This window comes from Lipotes vexillifer, unplaced genomic scaffold, assembly GCF_000442215.2.
Source record: "Lipotes vexillifer unplaced genomic scaffold, Lipotes_vexillifer_v1.1 scaffold112, whole genome shotgun sequence".
Classification (NCBI taxonomy): Eukaryota; Metazoa; Chordata; class Mammalia; order Artiodactyla; family Lipotidae; genus Lipotes; species Lipotes vexillifer.
Window position 1 is genome coordinate 250,976 of NW_006776285.1, and position 21,093 is coordinate 272,068.

Sequence of the window (21,093 nt, forward strand, 5' to 3'; positions counted from 1 at the left end):
AAAAAAAAAAAAAAAAAAAAAAAAGCAACATGAATATTAATTTCAAAAGCATCACTAAATAGAAAGACAGTAGACCTTGGTTTCTGGATCCAGCTGGTGACCAGGCCCTGGATAAGTACTACTTGAGAAATAATTGATTGCTTTACTTTTCTTCCTACCTCTTATTATCATCTGTCATTACATTATTGTTTGTTTATCTTTGGGTCCAAAACTGAAGTGTAAGAATCATTCAGACAGAGACTTTGTCTTTCCTGCTCATTGGTATATACTATTTAGAATAGTACCTGGCATGTAGCAGGCACTCAATAAATATTCACTGAATGAATGAACAAATAAGATAATCGCACAGGTATATAATTACCAACTAAAATAAACAAGCGGGAGAAGTGAAAGTATTTTTCAAAACTATAAGTACTGGGCTTCCCTGGTGGCGCAGTGGTTAAGAATCCGCCTGCCAGTGCAGGGGACACGGGTTTGAGCCCTGGTCCAGGAAGATCCCACATGCCACGGAGCAACTAAGCCCGTGAGCCACAACTACTGAGCCTGCGAGCCTCACGATGATTGGAGCTCAGAGAGAACACGGAAGCCCTAACTGAAATAAAGACTAGCAAAGCTGGGAGAGATTTTGGACAAGACAGCATCTTTATCCTACATTCTTTTCCAGTATGAAAACGTCCTTATTGTGTGGATCTGTAAGTTCATTATAACAACCACACATCATAGATTTGTCCAGCCCATCTGGAATATCAAATAGTCTGTCCACTTGTTGTATGTTGGCAGCCCTCATGCCAAATTTTGCTTATAAAAACTTCTGCCCCCAAACAATTGGGGAGTGTGAGGTTTTTGAGCACAAGCCACCTGTTCTCCTTGCTTGGCCCTGCAGTAAACCTTTCTCTGCTCCAAACTCTGACGTTTTTGGTTTATTTGGCCTTACTATGCTTCAGGCACACAAACTTTGTTTGGCAACACTTAGACTTGGCATCAGACTGTTTGAATGGTCAGGTCTTAGTCCAGCTGTCTGACCTGGGCAGGTCACTTTGCCTCCTGAAGCCTTGTTTCCTCATCTCATCCTTAAAGCAGGATAACAATAACACTTACCTCCTGGGATAATGTGAGGATTCAATTACATGATACATGCAAAATGTCTCACACAGTGTCTAGTAAGAGGCAAGTATTTTAAAAATTTAAAAAATAAGTCACTCCTATTTTTAGCACTCAGTGCAACAATATTGCAAAAAAAAGACAGTAGCAGTTTTCCTCCTTAATGAATCAGAAAGAATTTGAATTCCCCTGGGATTCAGACACATCCCGTTAACTCAACTCAGATGCCATAGTCTCAGGGGGCTGTGAATGACTTATGTGCAGGCATGTCGTATTTTCAAAAGATACCTTGACTTTTCTGTTGAGGATACCGTTTCTATAAAGTAGCTGTCTCCAATTTGTAAAATTCCATCTGCACTCCCCACCTCACCCCCATTCTCCAGACAGCCTTTCCTGCAGCTCCTAAGAAAAGGGACCCTACCAGGATGGAGGTGACTAAATCTTGGTAAGGGACACTTAACTCTTTTGATCTCAGCCAGCAGCTTTGGTCCAGCTGGGATCCTCTGATAGAACACATCAGCAAGAGTTACCTCAAGAATTCCTTAATCCTTAACCCTCTGGGTAAACAAAGTATTTGATGAATTTATTGCTCATCCATCCCTCCAAAAATGTCCTGTTGGCAGTGGCTTGAGAATGTCATTTTACCTGGCAGATTCATTTTACTTCCTCTAAAGGACTTACATTAATTGCCACTGCCTCTTCCTACCCCCCAAAATTCCACTTTAAAACCGGACGTGAAACAGAGTTTCCGTCCAGCCTATGTAGGTGGCTCTGCCATGGTGCTGGTGCAGGGTGGGGGAATTCTGGGGCGTTGTGAGTATGACTATGACTTTACATTCCTGCCACTCTCCAGGTGCAATGCAGGGAATGCCCTAAACTCTGGAATTGCTGAGTGATGAGTCATCAGAGAACCGGGGGAAGGTAGGGGACCAAGGGCAATTGGAGCTATCCCCGGTCTCTGGGATTGAGTGGCAGGTTCCCAGAGAAGCTGACTCGGAGAGTGAGGTTATTAGGAAGTGAGATTATTATTAGGGAGGGCTCTTGGGTTCAACACCTAGGGAGGGGGATCAGGAGAGGGGAGGAGGAAGCTGGGTCCCAGAAAGGGCTCAACCTACCACAGGAAGCTCTGAAGTTGAGGGGTCCCCACGGAATTGTCCCAAGCTGTGGTGCGAAGTCTGGACCTTTATACTCCAGCATGGACCAGGCACTGGAAGTGGTCTGCCCTCAAGAAGGGGCAGCCTTGGTTGGGGAACCAGGTGAGGTGCATCTCTATCTGGAAGTCTTCCCCTATCTCTATATTCCTCCCTTTTCTCAGCCCCTCCCAGCTCCCAAAATAGATGAGAAGAGAAACCTATTCTAGCCAGATAGCATTTAGTAAGAAATGAGATATAAACTGAGATCTGAAGAATGAGTGGAAATCAGCCAGGAGGGAGAGGAGAGAGCAGGAAGAAGTTTTCGGGCTGAGGGAAGGGCATATGCAAAGGTCCAGTGGTAAGGGGGGGGGGGCAATGGGAGGGGCAGGGAGGAAGTGCCTCTCATTCGGCATAACTGAAAATAGCTGAGCAGGGGTCAGTGGGCTTGAGGTCGTCCTGACTCTGCCATTTACCTGAAAGCTACATAAACTCTCTAAACCCCAGTTTCTTTATGAAAGGGGATGATATACCTGCCTCCCAGGTTTTTATTTTGTTTTGTTTTCGGTTTTTGGCTGCATTGGGTCCTCATTGCCGTGTGAAGGCTTTCTCTAGTTGCGGCGAGCGGGGGCTACTTTTTGTTGCAGTGCACGGGCTTCTCATTGTGATGTCTTCTCTTGCTGCGGAGCACGGGCTCTAGGGGCTCAGGCTTCAGTACTTGCAGCACGTGGGCTCAGTAGTTGCGGCACATGGGCCCTAGGGTGTGCGGTTTCAGTAGTTGTGGCTCACAGGCTTAAATGCTCTGAGGCATGTGGGATCTTCCCAGAGGATAGAATCCGTGTCCCCTGCATTAGCAGGAGGATTCTTAACCACTGAGCCATCAGGGAAGTCCCATTATTTTTAGGATGACGTGAAATAACATGCACACAGTAAGGGCTTATAAATGTTGGTTGCTCTGTTTATTATTAATGGATACTGCTCTGAAAATAATAATAGTCCATATGTTAATAATATACTCTTTGCCTAGAAAAATCATAGAACAAGAAGTCAGGAGGTGGCAAACTTTTTATTAAAGGATCAGATTGAGTATTTTATGCTTGTGGACCCCGTTACAAGTGGTCTCTTACAACTACTCAACTCTTGTAGCATGAAAGCAGCCACAGACCCTACATTAGAAAGTGGCGATGGCTGTGTCCTAATTGGACTTTATTTACAGAAAGAGGCAGCCAACCCCGGAAACCAGATTATTAAAACACCAAAGCAAGTCTCTGTGGTTTGAGAAGACATCTCAGGTCCTTCCTCTATGTACCCTTCCTTCCCTCGTTTGGAATGCTCTCTGTACACATCAGTTACATATATTGGGTTGGCCAAAAAGTTTGTTCGGCTTCTCTGAATGAACTTTTGGCCAACTGAATATTTGCATCAGCGTACAATATTACATAATGATAACATACAAAAAAGCGAGCTGCAACAATAAAATTCCCATTTTGTCATCATAAGAGCTCGTGAATTCAGATTCCGTGAAGTTCATGACCTGCCATTTATTGCACTTGAGGTGATCAGTTGCAATGATCCTGTGTCAAGAAGCTGAAACCCCTCATTGTGATGATGAAGAATCGTTCAAGAACTCTGTATTTCCTTTAATTGTCCTAGCTTGGTTTAACCCAAAAAGCAAAATCTGAGACAAGGAGTTATTTTGGAAATAGTTTTTTGAGGGGAAGAATTCTGAGAAACTGGAGTTGGGGGGACTGTGGCAGTGAACTTGGGAAGAAGGGGAGACCGGTGCAGTGGTGAGTTACTGCTCTGAGCACCTAGGGCTTAATTCCACTGGAGACCCTCTAGGGAACTATGTAGAATATGTCTCATAAATGTCCACCTGAGACATGGATTATTCACTGGCTCCCATTGGTCAAGGGAGGTGTTACTTACCCCACCACCACCACTTCAAGAATTGAGCATGTCAAGACCCTTAATGTGGTCAAAAGGAGGGCTATCAAGTTTCACCTGCACACAGCTCGTTGTGCACAGTAATGTATACACAAAATTAAAAATTTAAATCAAAATTACTCTATGCATTAAAGAATGTCTCTCTCTGACCACTGACCCCTAGCTATCCAGTCTTCCCCAGGGGCAATTTCTGTTTGTACTTTCTTGTATAACTTTTCAGATGTGTGCTATGTATAGCTATTGCTGAACCAGGTTTGTTTGCCTGATGTGCCACAAGCCAAAATGCTGAGGTGCCAAGGTTTGCAGCAAAAAAAAAGGGTTTATTTACAAGGTAGTCAAGTGAAGAGACAGGAGAACAAATCTCAGATCCACTTCTCTGCAGGAGAGGGGCTTGAGATATTTATGGGATAAAGAAGAAAGATGGGGCTTCCCTGGTGGCACGCTGGTTAAGAATCCGCCTGCCAGTACAGGGGACATGGGTTCGAGCCCTGGTCGGGGAAGATCCCGCATGCCGCGGAGCGGCTGGGCCCGTGAGCCATGGCCGCTGAGCCTGCGCGTCCGGAGCCTGTGCTCCGCAACGGGAGAGGCCCGCGTACCGCAAAAAAAAAAATAAAATAAAAATAAAAAGAATGGTATTTACTTAGCCAATATTAAAGATTGGGGACTTTAAATGTGATATTATTCTGAGTAGCTAACTGCAAAATATTTAGGGAAATAATTCTAAGTTACAAAAATTATATGAAAATAAACTTCTATCAATTATTCTCTGTGTACATAAGTCAATTCTGGAAGTTCTTATTTTACTGTAGGACTGAGTCAAATATAAAAAGTATAAATTTCATTATCAATTTTGAATGTCATATGACTAAATCTAAGGTGTTGATAATATATATATATTTTTAGTCACAGAGATAACTGTCAATAAAGGAGGGATAGAAGGGGCCTAATATTCAAAAGTCATTTGTATGTGACTTTGGAGGGAATTCTATCAGAGCTTCATTCCCAATACTTTCAACAAAGTAGGACCCACTGTGAAGACCTGAGGTCACCTGCCCTGTTTCCCTGACCTGTGTTTGCCCTTCCAGCCTGGGGGGCTCCTGTCACCTACCCTTCTGTGGGCCACCCATCTCTCCGTGTGGTCCCTGGTGCTCCTACAGATGGTGGGAGGCAGTTATGTGATGCCTTTTGAGAGGTATTTCCTTGTGGGCTGTTGGAAAGAGGGTAAACCACAACCCTGTTCCAGGAGACCCTGGAACTTTGTAAGAGTTAGTGGTGTTCCCAGCATCCTCTCATTCTGAGATTAGCTACAGAGAACGACCTTCAGGGACTCCCAAGAAGTCTCTCACTCAGCAAGAAAACTGAGAAAATCACGTGTGTGTGTTTGGTGTGGCATGGTGAACAGCGAGGAGAGGGCAGTGGTGTACTTCCTACGTTCAGGGTGGTTATCTTTAGTCTAGGGACCTGTTTTCATCATATCCTTGGCCATTATTAAAAACTCATAATATAGACTATTTAATATTTGCCTTCCTGTGGGTCAATATTTGAGGACTATGACAGCCAAAAGAAAAAATAGAAAAAAGCATTTGGCTAGTCATATTAATAGTTGCAAAATACTTAAATTATACTTAAATTGAATGTATATTATGTACTGGGTACTGTTTTAAGTGCTTTATGCATGGTAACTTATTTCCTACAACATAGATCCCATGATGTAAGTTTTGTTATTAACCCCATTTTGCATGATGTGAGTTTTATTATTAATCCCATTTTACAGGTGAGTAATTGAGGCACAAAGAGATTAAATAACTTATCCAAGGTCATTTAATTAATAAGTGGCCAAGCCAGGAATTGAAGTCAGAAAGTTCAGTTTTAGAACTGTGTTCTCTTAGACTGTCTTTCAGAATAGGAAGGACTAGAAGATGAGATGTAGTGCTAGAGTAGGCAAGTCACTTCTTGCCAAGATGAGGAATACAAAGGTCCAAGAGCTGTCTCTTCGGGCCAGAAAGCACTGCTGGCCAGAACACTAGCTTTCCCAGGTATTAGCATGGTATTTGTATTAAACAAAATAAGGTTTCTTTCCTGCAGTGCTTCTTTGATACCTTAATATAATAAAATGTGAGGACTGTAGTATACAAGAATTCCTAAACTTATTTTAAGAAATCCTCTAGACCCGGGGTTGGCAAACTAGGATGTTTTTGTAAATAAAGTTTTATTGGAACACAGGCATGCGCATGAGGTTTTATATTGCCTGTGGCTGCCTCTGTGTTAACAACTGCAGAGCTGACTGTGAGAGATGACATGGCCCACCATCCTAAAACATTTACTGTCTGGCCCTTTAAGAGAAAATCTGCCAACCCCTGAAACTAGACCAAAAAAATCAAAGGGTCTAGTTTTCTGAAGCACACACTTTGGACAATACTGGAAAAGACCTGCTAGATCTTCTGGGCCAGAGATGATAGACCAGTCCCTCAGGGGCTAATTTAGCCCTTAGACATAGGTGGTGGTGGCAGCACTGCTTTGTTTTCATTTATTTACATTAGTTCCACGCAATGCTTTTAAATAATGATTTATTTCCAACATTAAAAAATTTGATTTCACATAAAAATGAATGTTTGGATTCTCTGATAAACAAAAAATGAACACTAGTCTAGTGTTTCTGCCTGAGCAACGCAACTTAAGCTAAGTGGTGACCACCCCCTTTGAAGGGGCTTTCCAGGTCCCCTTGGCCCTTAGCACCCTCCATACTCTCCCCACACCAGCCCCCAGTAGATTGACTTTGGCCTGGGTAGGCACTCATGTTTGAGAATCCCAATTTAGGCCACGCCTTTCACTTTATAAAGGGCAGGAAACTGAAGCTTAGAAAACATAAGTGGCCAAGGCAGTTGGTGGGCTAAAATTCTCGTCTCCTGACCCTGTGCCCAGGGGTTATACTTGGGAGTCCTCATATTTTCTTTAACACGGTCTTTAAAGCTCCTTTCCAAGCCTTATGATTACTGGAAAGCATCAGATATGTGCTCGTGGAGCTCAGCCATTGGTAAGTTTTCAAAATGACTTCAATCAAAGGAGTAGCACAAGTTTACAGAGTCAGTGTCTGAGTTCCTTTAACTTTTATAGTCATCTTCTTGACATTCCACAATGACGCTAAACACCCCCATTCCATACAGTCAGATATCCTGGACTGTGTATCAGGACTAATAACGGGAGAGGGAGTTTCCTGCTGCTTAATCATAAGCTTTGGGAGTTGAAGAACGCAAGTCACTTATTAACTGACAGGAAATATCTGTATCAGAGATTATATCTAAGCTTGTTAGCTAAGCAAAACTTGAATAACTGAAAAAAAGTATGCTCTATTAACATTTTAACCTTTCCTTTTTTCCAGAACACTGTGGCTTGCTGTTTATGGTAATGGTAGTTTCCCAAAACTAATGATCAGTACAGTAGCCAATGGGAAAACAGAACTTCATGCCTAACATTCCATTGGCTTGACAATGTCTGTTAAATATGAGCTTTCATTCCAGAGTCAACTTGTGATAGAAAATGAATAGATTTTCCAAAGGTCTATTGCTAAGTAAATTTTAATATGAAAATAGGATGGTAGAACAGAACTGACAGCATTCAACATTAAAGCATCCTGTCATTTGTTTCAAATATTAAATATCCTAACCTTAATAAAATCAATATTTTATTAATAAATGTTTTAGTAATTTCATAATTGGACTTTTGTTTTCCTATGCTGTTCTAAGTATAGTTAGGGAATATACGTAATTAGGAAATTTCCAGCACTTTTTTTTTTAATCATGGTTAATCTCGTCAGTCCTTTTCAGAAAGAAATGCTTTATTTAGCAGCAATTCCTTTTCATTTTATATCATCATTCTTTTTCTTAGGACAATTTTATTAAACAATACTGAGTTTTTTAACCTCCGTGGATAGACAGTTTCCCTAACGGACTCTTTAATCATAAGTGCAAGCATTTGCCTGCGTTATGATTCAAGTTTAGATACTGGCTAATGTCCATCAATTTTCACAAAGTACAGATAGTGCCTTCTATACCAGTTATATTTATTTTACTGATGACTGCTCTTTCCTGAGTGCTACTGTGTAACTCAATGAAGAGTCTAAGTTCAAACAAATTACATTTATTTAACAAGCATTTATTAATCACTTCCATTTATTAACCACCGTGGATGTAGGGATAAGACACAGTTCACAAGTACCCAAATTTGATGTTAATTCTTTTCTAGAAATTTTTGGATTTGGGCCGACTGTTGTTTTCCTCTCTGAAATTTTATACTTAATTACCAAGGCTTCATCAACTCCTGGATTCCTACCCTTTCATTTTCAATTATTGCAGTTTTGTCCCTCACAGCCATAAAACTCTGATTCACTATTGGCTCCTTCCTTTCATTCCTAACAAATTACTGAATGTAACATTTTTAGATGACTGAATTGTTTTTAAATGATAAAGATGAAATCACTTATCTTTACAAAGGATGTTATTCTTTGAAGATGCCCAAACTCTTTATGAACATAAATGGCATCCAAAAATAATTTTATTTTAAATATATTTATGAAAAAAACCAAATTCAATTTAGTAACAGCTGCAAAGAAGGAGTTGAAAGGGATTATTATTTGTCTTATTAGTGCAACTCACATGAGAGTTTAGCGCTGTCAGCTGTTATTTGGATTGCCATTAAGTTGGCTGTGAGATGGGTTATTGGCTACTCAGTCTTTTTTCACTACAACTTGTGTAAATATTGACTCCTTTCAGTAGCAAGATTTTGGAAGAACAAAAGTAGAGAAGAAAGATTAACAGCTTTACAGCTTTTCTTCAACTGCCCTTTCTTAGAGATTACTTTTTTTTTAAGGAAATTTGACTTTAAATTTTGCAGTTAACATTAAGTGAATACCTTTAAACCTTAAATTTTGCAGTTAATATTAAGTGAATACCTTTAAACCGTAAATACCTTTAAATATTTGGTATCCACAAATATCAGTGAATATACATAGGTCACATTCTGAAAAAAGTTCCTTAATGATAAATATATTAATAGCCAAGACAAAGAATTGTCTCTTTTTCCTTAACAATCTTCTGGTTTGTAAATCTGTCCACCTAGAAAAATTGACTGGGAGAATGACTTTTCTATGCAGATATGCTGAAAATGGAACTGGGTACAAATAAAAAGTTTGTGCACATTTTTAATATTTTATGTATTTGTTTACGTAATTTGGTATATTTGTAATGTAAGATTTCATTTATCAATATTCTGGACCTTTCTAATTAAATCTGTCCCTTGTATTCCAACCATTTTCACCGAAACATGCTTCAAATTTAATTTCTGTTGCTATACTGAATCATCATAAAATAGTGTTCATAAAGTATTTATAAAGCAATGTCAATTTGCTAAACTAAAAGTACCCAAGAAGGAACAACTGATAGTTTAATACTGAGAAGTAAATGTTACAATTTTCCATAACAAGCATGTCACATGATGAAATTTAGACTTGCTACCATACAACGAAACTGATGAAATGTTAAAGAAAATTGTTAAATATCTTACTCTAAATCCTAACAATCCTAACTCTCCTGATTTTCTCTCCTTATTGCCACCTCTCAGCTCTTTGATATCTGCAGTGGAAATGTAGTTAGCCTGAAAACTTGCTTTCCCACAATGCTGTCCCCTTATCTCCCTTTGTCTTCCAGAGATATTGTATCAGTGCCGGAAGTGGCCTTAGGAGCCTTTGTATGCCAACATTGTGTGAAATTTGAGAAGCACAAAAACTCAGTCCAAGGGTCTCCTCTCTTGCATGTTATAGTGGCTGAGATTTCCTCAGTCATTCTGAGTTTTAAAAGCTTTTTAGTTTTCAGAAGTTCCTTACTAAAATATAAATACCTAAAGGAGAAGTAAGGTCATGCAAGAAGGGGGCATAATGGGAAGGAATAATGGGCAGAAAGCATTCAAGATCAAATTCTAGGCTGGCTTCAACTTCTGCCTCCTCACGTGCTCTTTCTCCATAGTACACAGATTAAGTTTTTAATCGGAAACGCACACCACCGCCCCCCACCGCCCCGCCCGCCCATCTCTGCTTCCTTTCGTAGCCAAGCTTTCTCTTTTTGCATTCACTTCTCAAACATTGGAAATCTAGAGTGCATCATTCCCACGCTACTGAAGAGAATTTCTGTAGAGCTGTTGCCGAAATTCCAGTGCAAAGTGAAGGGTCTTCTCAGTCTTTATCATTCTGGACCTTTCTGTATACTTGATGGTGGCCACACCCTCCATGAAACTTTGTTCACTTGAATTCTGTAAAATCACCTTCTACAAGAGCTATTTTTGTCTTCTCAAATCTATAGCTCTCTCTTTTTTTTTTTTTAATCTGAAACTTAAATATAGGAATATCTATGGTTCCATCAAATCTTCTAGCTCAGGTGATCCCAGACACATCTATAGCTTCTGTGGAGTACTTCCTGGCTAGGCCTCTTACAAAAACCTGTACACCTTGTACCAGATGTCACACAGATACCTCAGTTCTTATTACTGGATGTACTGTTTAGCCTACCCCACCTAAGTTTGCTTTTCTTCCAGTATTTACTATGTCCTTTTATGAGATCATTGTGTACCAATTTCTCAAGTTGGAAACCAGAAAAATTCTTCTATTCTTCCCTTTCTTTCTCTGTTCTCCAGTTAGTCACTAAATGAATCCTATATATTCCATCTTCAAATGTCTTGTATCTATATCTCTCTGTCTGTTCTCACTGTACTTATGATATCAAGCCTGAATTATTGGTATTATTCATGCTCCTTGTATCGCCTGTCTTTTAGTTAGTTATGGAGCCTCAAATGTGATTGTTTTTAAATTTAAGTCAATTTTCTCACCAAGCTCCCTTTCATTTTTTCCCCATTTACTTCAAGAAAGTTCAAAATGTTCGCAGTCGTTCATATTGCATTCAGTAATTTATTCAGAGGACCCACCTACTTATGTGTGTGGAATATGCCATTGGAAGAAAGACACAAAGTCCAGAGACTCATAGTGCCTGCATTCTACAAAGCCCTCCACAAGCTGTCCATTACCTATATATCTGATCATTCCTACCAATTTGCTATAAATGTCCTATTCCAGTAATGCCATGCCACCTGGGTTCCCAGACCATTTCACTGCCTTCTTGGTATGTGTTTCAGTAATACTGTCTGCTAGTAATAACCATCTCTAGTTTCTTCTCCCCTGATCAGTATAGTGACCCCTCATATTTCCGGTTAATCTTTGTAGTGGATTTCCTATTCACCCTTCTCACCAAACTGCAGGTCACATCTTCCTTTTGGTCACTAGGCATCTATATCACTCAGAGAACTGTGAAGCCATCTCCCATTCATGCCTCTCTGAGAGCAGAGGCATTGTTTTAAAGCATTCTTCTAGCCTCCATGTCTCACACACTTTAAACAGTGAGTGAATGTTTATTGGATGAACATGTAAAGGTCTGTGATGAGATCTTCTTGCCAATTAACATGGCAGACCTGCTGGAGGCCGCAGGGTTGAGTCTTTCTGAGATAACATGATTCCTTCCTTGCACCAGCTGCCTGAGGCAATCAAGAATGAAGAAACCACAACTCCCGAGATGCTGCTAAATTGCTGGGATGCTTTCTAATTATGCACACAATTAACCTAATTAGACATCTTTTGTTGGCTCATGTACCTGCTCTGCCTTTATTCCCACAGGAAAGTTTGGAAAATGTTTAAACATTAGAATGTAGTCACTATTATAGAAATGTTCTTTAAAAATTAAATATATATGTGTATGTATGTGCATGTATATATATTTGTATTTATTCTTCTGTCTTTATTCATAGTACAATATGCCTTGCGATAAGTTTAGCCTATCTTCCTCAGCCTCAACCTGTTGGTAAAAGTCTGTTAATAGCCAGAGGGAGATTTAGTGCAACAGAGAAAAATCCACTACTCCTACTAGAAAATCAGCTCAAATTTTGTTTCCTGCTCACGGAAACTTATTTCTGGAATTGCAGCTAGCATGTGCTAGTGCCTATGAACCAAAAACTTGCATTTTATGAGTGTTAGTAATATCCAAGTTCACTTTTGAAACTTATCTTTGATGTTCTTATTATTTCATTTGTATGAATTTCCACCAAAGCCTTATAATTTATTATGCGAAAAGGTCCTGAACTTTTTATTCACACTTTAAGGGACAGTAGCACTTATTTTCCTTTCATGTGTGCATGGGGCCAGTAGATTGAGTTAAAGATTTTGAGGGAGATTTCCATAGCTTGATTTTACATTTCAGTAGCTTGAAATGGATACATAACGATCTTTAGAGACTTTCTTGATGTTGGAATATTACTGGTGGACTCTTCCAGGGTTGCTCCTATTACACCAACCAGATGATTCATGATTTTTTGAGAGGGAAACTATAATTAAATCGTAAGTCAAATTTGTACCATCTTTCTGTGTTGATCGAGGTTCCTACCTGATCCCGCTCCCGGCCGCAGAACTAGCCAACTGTGCAGATTTGGGGACCCTTTGCCAAGGTAGGGAGTCAACATCGTCCTCTGGAGTCTCTGTTTCCTACTTGCTATTTTGGAAAATGTAGTTGTCATTGTTTTGAATTTTATCTTTTCGCTTGAGAAGCCAGAAACCAGCAAACCAGAAGAATTTCTGGATGTGTTTTAGTTGTGTGGGTGTGCAGTGTAGAGAAGGAATGCATTCACACACTGTATGACCACATTTCCATAAAGCACTGAGTTTTTTAAATGTGAATGATTATATGCTATTAGGAAAGGTTGACTTCACTTTTTCCCTCGATTTGGTCTCAAGAATATTGTCCAGTATAATATAGCCATACAATATTTTGAAAAAGTATTCATGTTTAAAAAACAAGGGGAAAAATTAAGTTGAATAGTTAGTTAAGACAAGGCCATGAGGCAATTTATGATGTGCAATGTAACTTCAATGTTAAGATGAAAATAGTTTGAATGTATAAGTTTGAATGTATGAATAGTTTGAATATATGTAAGATAAAAATAGCTTGAACTAATATGAATGTACTTTTATTAATTATTATAATGCATAACTATACTGTGGTCAGTATATATATATATTACGTACTGAATTGTTGCATGCTAAATAATACATAGTCGCATAGATTTTAAAATAATATATTTTACTTTAATTTTATCACGCTTCTTCTAATTACCCATAACCCATTTTCATCCATTTATTCTATTATATACTTCTTTCTGAAGTAGGATTTCTATGTGCCACATTAAGAATCATGACCATGCCTTTTGTAAAGCGGGGTCTTTTATTAAGAGGGTCATAACATGAAAGTGATGGGGGTTAGAAGTGAGATGGAAGGAATAGAAACCTAAGCTCTCTTCTGTAGCTCCAGTGGGAGTAGAGTAGGCAGGGAGAAGGGGTGTAATTCATTATTATCTTTGTTGCCTTTCTGAGACATTATTTCTTGATATTATTATTGATGAATACCCTAAGAAAATAAAGTCATTAAGTAGCTTCTTTCCATGAACTCAGTGTAGTTTTAAAATAGTTATATGAAATAGAAAAAAGCCTTGGTTTTGCTTAATTCAAGGTGTGAAGAATTTTTTTAAATTTTTATTTTGCTTTTTTCTTTTAATCTGAGGTAGGAATGATTCCTTGGGTCAAAGGACTAGATGCCCAGCTTATTTTCCCCCTATGTCCTAAATGACCAAAAAGCATTTTCATATGCATTGATGTATTTTGCATTAAATAAATATAACTGATTGTTCATAATTTAAAAATATAAAAGACTTTCAAAAAGAATCCCCATTCTTAAGTGTTATATATTACTTTGGAATGGAAAATTATTTTAGTTAAGAATACACATTTTGAATAAGGAATTCAATATTTTCTAAAGAGGCTTTGGAAGGTAATTCTTTTTATAATCACTGAAATGTTTTAAATTTAGGTAATTTTTTTCTAATTAAGAGAAATACGTAACAAATGGTTATTGTACATAGAAAGGTACATCTTATACAAATATACTCCAAAGATAAACTAAAGGAAAATTATGTGTATAGTTATTTTACTACTTACATTGTTCCTCCAGAATTTCTTGGAAAGGTATTAAAGCATTACATAAGGGCTTAATCTCTGAGAGTTTTAGTAATATCAGAAGCATAGCCTTGACATACTGTTTTGAAAAGTCTCTCCTGTATGACTTGCCCTTATGAAATCCATTTTATCCATCAGTGTGTAGTAAAGTTTTGGGGATCTTTAGATGATTGATTTCATCTATACATTTCATTCTCTTTTGTTTTCCTTTACATTTACCTTCTCTAGGAGAAGTGCATTTTCCCCTGAGATTTTATTTTGCTAGTCTCAGTATATCAGAAAGACTGACTTTAGATAATTTTCAAGCTGACAGGTGCTGTACAGACTTCCTTCTCTAACCTTTCTTTTTACAAACTTAGCAGACTGAGTTCTGGATAAGGTTTAGTCATTTACTGTGTGGTCATCAGCCTCTTGATGGCAAACCTAGATCTGGAATCTAAATGTTCTTTCTCCATTCCCTTTGTGCCGGTTCCAGACTCTTATACAATATGGCATGAAAGGCCATGGGAACAGATTCTTAATGTGCCATAGAAAGCGTTGCTTCATGTTATGCATTATAATCTTGGGACTTGTGTTTAGTGGCAAGAAATGGTTTCCATTCCACCTTTATATATTTTCATGCATTAACCATAGATTGCTCATCCATATTAACTTTCATGTGCTCCTTGCAAAATTACATCTCTCTCATCTTTCTTACCAGCTACTGTAAACTCTCCTAGTACTACACCACCCACTGTCACCACTAACATGCCTGTTACTAATAGAACCGATAAACAAAGGAATGGTAAGAAATCATTATCTTTTATACTTGTAGTATGTCTGACTTGATGAAAAATTGTATTCTAAGGGTGGAAATATCTAATGTTCCAACAAAGTTTCTATTGTTAGAATCAATTGGTACATTTGTCCATTTGTAAGACTAGTAAAATAAATATTTATCACTTGACTCCCTTGAGTTCCCCATTCTAATGACCAATGGAATGAGTACATTTCTAGTGCCACGCTTCTGCACCTTTAGCTAAAATTTCTTTCAAAGGAAGCTTTAAGAGAAAGGCATTAATTTAAAGGAATTAATTTGCATTATACTAGAGATCTGAGAAGAAAAATATTCATCACATTCGGTCAGATTATTCTCTAAGGAAACTAGTTTTTAAAGCATTTTATAATCTCAAAAAACTAAATAATTTTAGTAATTTAATTTCTCACTAAGGCCAACTTTATGTTCAAACATTTGTGACAGTTAAATTATTTTTATATGGTAATACTTTGCTCTCTGTTTTTATTTGTTGAAGAATAATGATTAGAATGTGATTGTATATCAATTAAATCATAAATCAATTTTCGACTGACAAAACTTCAAGTAACTGCCAATACCTTCTGTTTTTTCCCTCTCTATATACATGTTTTTGTTTATAATATTTGTAACTTCAAAATATAAGTTACATAAGATAAGGAATGAACTGGAGAAATGCCAGGTGAATTGAGTTATTATTTAATCTGCTACCTATATTAACTACAATGCATAGCCTTCTGGTAATTCAGAGTAAGTGATTTCAGTTTCTTCTAAAAAAGAGAAATTCCAATCAGGTGACCACACCATTGCTTCAAACACAGTAGTATTCTCAAATATGAGGTATTAGAAACAAAGGAGGGGGCTTCCCTGGTGGTGCAGTGGTTAAGAATCCACCTGCCAGTGCAGGCGACACGGGTTCGAGCCCTGGTCCGGGAAGATCCCACAAGTTGTGGAGCAACTAAGCCTGTGCGCCACAGCTACAGAGCCTGAGCTCTAGGGCCCGCGAGCCACAACTACTGAGCCTGAGTGCCACAATTACTGAAGCCCACGTCCCTAGATCCCGTGCTCCACAACAAGAGAAGCCACCACAATGAGAAGCCCACACACCACAGCAAAGAGTAGCCCCTGCTCGCTGCAACTGGAGACAGCCCGCACACAGCAATGAAGATCCAAAGCAGCCAAAAATAAATAAATTAAATTAATTTAAAAAAAGAAACAAAGGAATTTTCTCAACCCCAATCATTTAACTTGCAAGGCCAAGACATCTGTAATATATCACCAGGGACCAAAACCCAGAGAAAAGAAACACACATAGTTCATTTTTTCTTTTGGCTTTGGGGGTTACATCAACTTCCTGTACATTTAAGGACATTTAAATTGGAAGTATGGAATATTTTACATGAAACGTAGATATAAATTTCATTAGGGATATAAAGACATAGATTCAGGGAAGTGTTCATGGTTATTCTGGTAGTTACACCAAGGAGATTTATGATGGAGCAAAAATTCCAACAATCCCTAAGAAAGCAACAGCAGCTGAAATTTCCAGTGCATATTTCACATGGACCCCAGCCAGTAGATGGGAATATTATAATTCTGACTAAGTATTTCACTCTTTGTATGAACATACAAAGAGCCTCTGTGGCATTCTCCCTCTAGGACTGGCACATCCTCTGCTGCCCAAGAACGTTTACATGATGCTTCAGAGTCCTTGACTTGGTGGAGTGGAGCTGTATTCACTCAATCATGTCATTTCTGACATTCTTGAAGAGAGCCTTGTTCAGTCCATCTCTCTCTGCGTCATAACCTTCACTGGAGTTTCAACAAAGCAAGCAAATGTTAGAATCAGTTAAAATGGTTTGACTTACCCACTTTAAAGAAAAAAAAAATCTAATTCAGATCATTCTTGATAAAAATGTAATCCTAGCACTTAAAAATATTTTAAAATATTTGAAAGTCATGTAGTTGAAATAGTCTCAAAATTGTGTACTCAAATTTATGTACCATCGGAACAATTTTACCACATCCTTGAACCACCTCTACTATTTATTTAATAGTTTTTCCCCCTAAATTGACTCACTTTTTTACTTAAACATTTATATTTATATAAATAAATTAATATCACTGTTGTAAAATGAAACCAGTACTACTTGTTTTAAAATAGAAGTGAAAAGTGAAAATAAATGTAATGAAAACAATGCTGTTGAATTCTCTCTATATCCTATTGCCGTCTCACATCTCAGCACCTAAAGCCTTCATTATCTTTTTAAAAAGAGAGGGTAACAAAGGGTTAGAGACACACTGTAATTAAGATGTTTTTTCTTTGGTATAGTCAAATTTGAAATAATTGAAAAGAGAATTACTTGTTTACCTTGTGAATAAATGGGATTTAGTGTCATGTCCTAGACTATCTAAGCTTATTCACATACTGTCAACAATTTCAAATATACTTTTCTTACTCCTTGGGAAACTGAGGTAGTAAACATTCTCAGGCCTATGATCTGATATATTAGGGAACCCTGTTTTGTTCACTTGTAAGAAAGATATACAGCTATCAAATCTGTTATCTACCTTATCTAGTCCTCTACACTCTGGACTATTAAAGAGATTTACTGAATTCGTCAGTCATGATGTGCTGGTGTCAGAAGGGAGAGGGATTGAGATTGTTTGGCAATCAGACATATTTTTTCAGTATATTAATCAAATTTATCTTCCTGGCTTTTGTAAAATGTTCCTATCCCCCTGTGTAAAGTTCTTTTTGTTATTTTTCAATAGGATTTTTATCTGATACTTCAGATTATATACTAAGAAAATCTTATCTTCTAAGCTACTTTTCATAAACAGATATTTCAGTATATGAGAGATAATCCAGGTATTCCTACAAATAACCTTTGTGCATTCTGCATTACATTCCCAAGAAAAGCTCTTGGACTAATCATTGTTTCCATTCCAAATCATATGTTCTATGCTTGAAAGATCACTGTACTGCTGCTGAATATTAGACTTTTGTGAGGTTAGCACAAGCAATCCAAGTAAGGAACTAACTTTGTTAGTCCTTACTATTGTTCTAAAAACCTAACTTACAAGTGCAAATTGTATCATTGCTTCTAGTTTCTCACATACGTTTGACTACTCAAAAATATTCACTCTCAGGATATTTGTGTGCACCCAACAATCAATCTAGCTTTATATGCCAAGTATCTTAAAGAAATCATGTGTGTAGGATGAACAGGGCTCCAGTCATATTATAAATGCCACTGTCATACTATAATTGCCACATCACCAGTTCAAAGAAATAATCTTGAATCTAAAATAACATTTGGTTTATACTTTAACATTTATTTTTTCAAATGTATATTTTAAAGCCTACCTTTTCAAACCTATATTTCATACCCTTGAATGGAGAATAAAGTAGTGTCTGTCATTTCTATATCTTTTAAGAAACTCTCAGGAGAGTGTTAAGAAGATTAAAAAAAGGGAAAGATAATTGGAGAAAGATCTACAGACAGGAACATGTTTACCACATCTGTTGTGGCAAGCAATGGTTTCTACTTTGAAGTTTTGTGAGGCTGGAAGAGTTATCTAATTGGAAAAAAGTCTATCACAGATTCTTCAGGCTTGGATGTCATTATTAGGACAATACATCTTTTGAAGTGTCTGGAACATATGAAGATTTGTGAATAGCTTTTCTACTGAGACACAATGTGAGTTGTTACATCTATAGGAGAAGGCAACTTGACTACTAGGAGGACAGGGAAAAGCCTGCATCAGTGTATCTTAGTTGTGCGTTCTCTGTAATGTCAATGCTTGAGAGAATTATTTCACTGCGGTCCAAAATGTCCCCTCCAGTGGACATTTTATCTTGCTTTGACAGTTCATTCTTGGACATTTCCTAGGATTACTTGTTGACTACGTTATCCAAAAAGTTGAAATAAGTGTAACCAGTAGACGCTATTGAATAATTTTTGCTAAATATATAAATACCTCATTCTGAGGCTTCTGAAGAGAGACTACTGGAAAACGATCCACAGCACCGGAGAATCTCTAACACTTAGGGGTAGGTTCTCTGGTATATTCACATATTTTGTTTAGCATAAGCAGTGTGACTCTAGAGAGAGTCATATATTTATAAACTGATTTAGGCTGACTCTGATACGTAATGTCTTTCTTATTTATAAAAACTGAATTGGGAAAAAAGTGTGGAAATATTTTAAATTTAAAGGAAAACATCTTAAGCGTTTGGATGCTTCCATAAAATTTCAGAAATGTGAATGATTAAAAATACTGATTTTTAGTATTTTGCAGAATTCTCCTGAGAGGGAAGGAATACAACTCCTAACATAAACACATGCTTTAGGTCTCCATCTAGTGGTAGCTTGTCAGTTACTTTATTGGCACCGAGAACATGCCCAAAATAACCCTCGGATCCTGACATCAATATAGAATCCTGGGCTTCTGCAGCTTGAATTTCCTCTCGTTCATTCAGAATGTCCATGATTTGATATGATGAGAGCTACAGTGTAAAAAGGTTTTTTTTTGTTTTTTGGTCTGAATTATTATCATTTATTTCAAATATACTCCTGGAATTATTTTTCATTCAGAATATTTTTTAAAGGAACATGAGGTCAGGATCATTAAAATACCTGAAGAGTTTTAGAAGCTGGAATAATAGTATGCATAAATTAAGCTAAATATGCTTGGACTTGTACCAATTTCATAGATTTATATTATTATACCTGGGAGTGGCAATTTATTTTAGCATGAGTTTCTGACCCCTGTAGTGGAAAAACATTCCTTTAGGAGTATGACTGGAATTTGCATTTTGGTAGATTTGGGAGTTCCCAGAGGCATACTTTTGTACTTTTATCTACTACCTCCCCCAAATCTTCATTAAATCTATTTCCCATTGTTTTAATTATATACTTTTACATTTTCTGTGCATGTATTTCTCATGTTTGTAAGCATGAAGGTAGATGATTGATTGACAATAACGAAGAATCAATATTTTTTTCTGTATATAACCTACCATTTTTAAAAAGATTTTTTTCTCATTAGCTACTTTTAGTAAGGTACCCTATAACACACATAGAGAGAGAGAGATTTAGCAAACCCTGGCTGGTCAGTTTGATTTTCATTAAAAAAAAAAAAAATATATATATATATATATATATATGGCAGACTACTTTAAAGACTGCACCCTGCCACCCCCCCCCAAAAAAAGCTGAACCTCCTTCTAACATAGGATTTTCTTTTAAAAGCAAGTGAGTCCAGTTAAAATTCCATCTGCAAATATTCTTTCTTTTTTCCCCCTTTACTTTATACAAATGACTACATTTATAGAATTTTGACAAAAAAATCTGGTGAAATACAACCCAATAACTTGATGGAAGTAATTGCTTTAGTGAAGAGGGGAAAGAGGACAGAGAGGATAAGGGGCTGTTGGCCAAAAATATGTGATGCCTGTTATTTTCCAAATTAAGTTCTGCCCATCATCCTACTCAAGTTTTCACATTCCAAACTATCATTCTTCATAATATAGAAAAAAAGGATAATTTTTTGTTACAAGAAATCAAATTGTCCCTGAAAAATCACCATTTTACATACAGGAGATAGAATTCTATAGAATTAAAACATATGAAGAAACATATGCAGGTGATAATTTAGAAGCAATGATTTCATAAGAGTAAACTAAATGATAACTATTTCTAAAAAGTTGCGAAGGTCAATGAGAATGAAGTTAAAATATCTTGTAAATTTTCTGTACCTATGTAGAAGGCATTTCTTTTAAGTTGTATGAAATCATGTCCTTGTAAATGTAAGTTGATAAGTATATGACTGTAAAATATAATTAATGGACTAAATCTTATTTCCAATGGACAGATGGAATTATTTATAGAATTTTCATAGAGATTCAAAACATCCTTCATCACCCCGAGGTAAAAGTACAGAGCAAGGTGGCCGAATGGGTAAGTGAATTGTAAAGTTTCTTTATTGGCTTTAAAACTTTAATATCTGGAAATCTGGAA

At 37.3% G+C, this 21,093-nt stretch overlaps 1 protein-coding gene across 1 annotated transcript in view; it reads left to right on the forward strand.

Moving 5' to 3' along the window:
* ADGRG6 (adhesion G protein-coupled receptor G6) overlaps positions 1-21,093 on the forward strand; it is a 137,421-nt gene that overhangs the window by 63,473 nt on the left and 52,855 nt on the right. Inside the window, 3 exon segments of the mRNA XM_007472165.1 lie at positions 12,645-12,713; positions 14,975-15,058; positions 20,948-21,033. Of these exon segments, the coding sequence (XP_007472227.1) occupies positions 12,645-12,713; positions 14,975-15,058; positions 20,948-21,033 (239 nt within the window).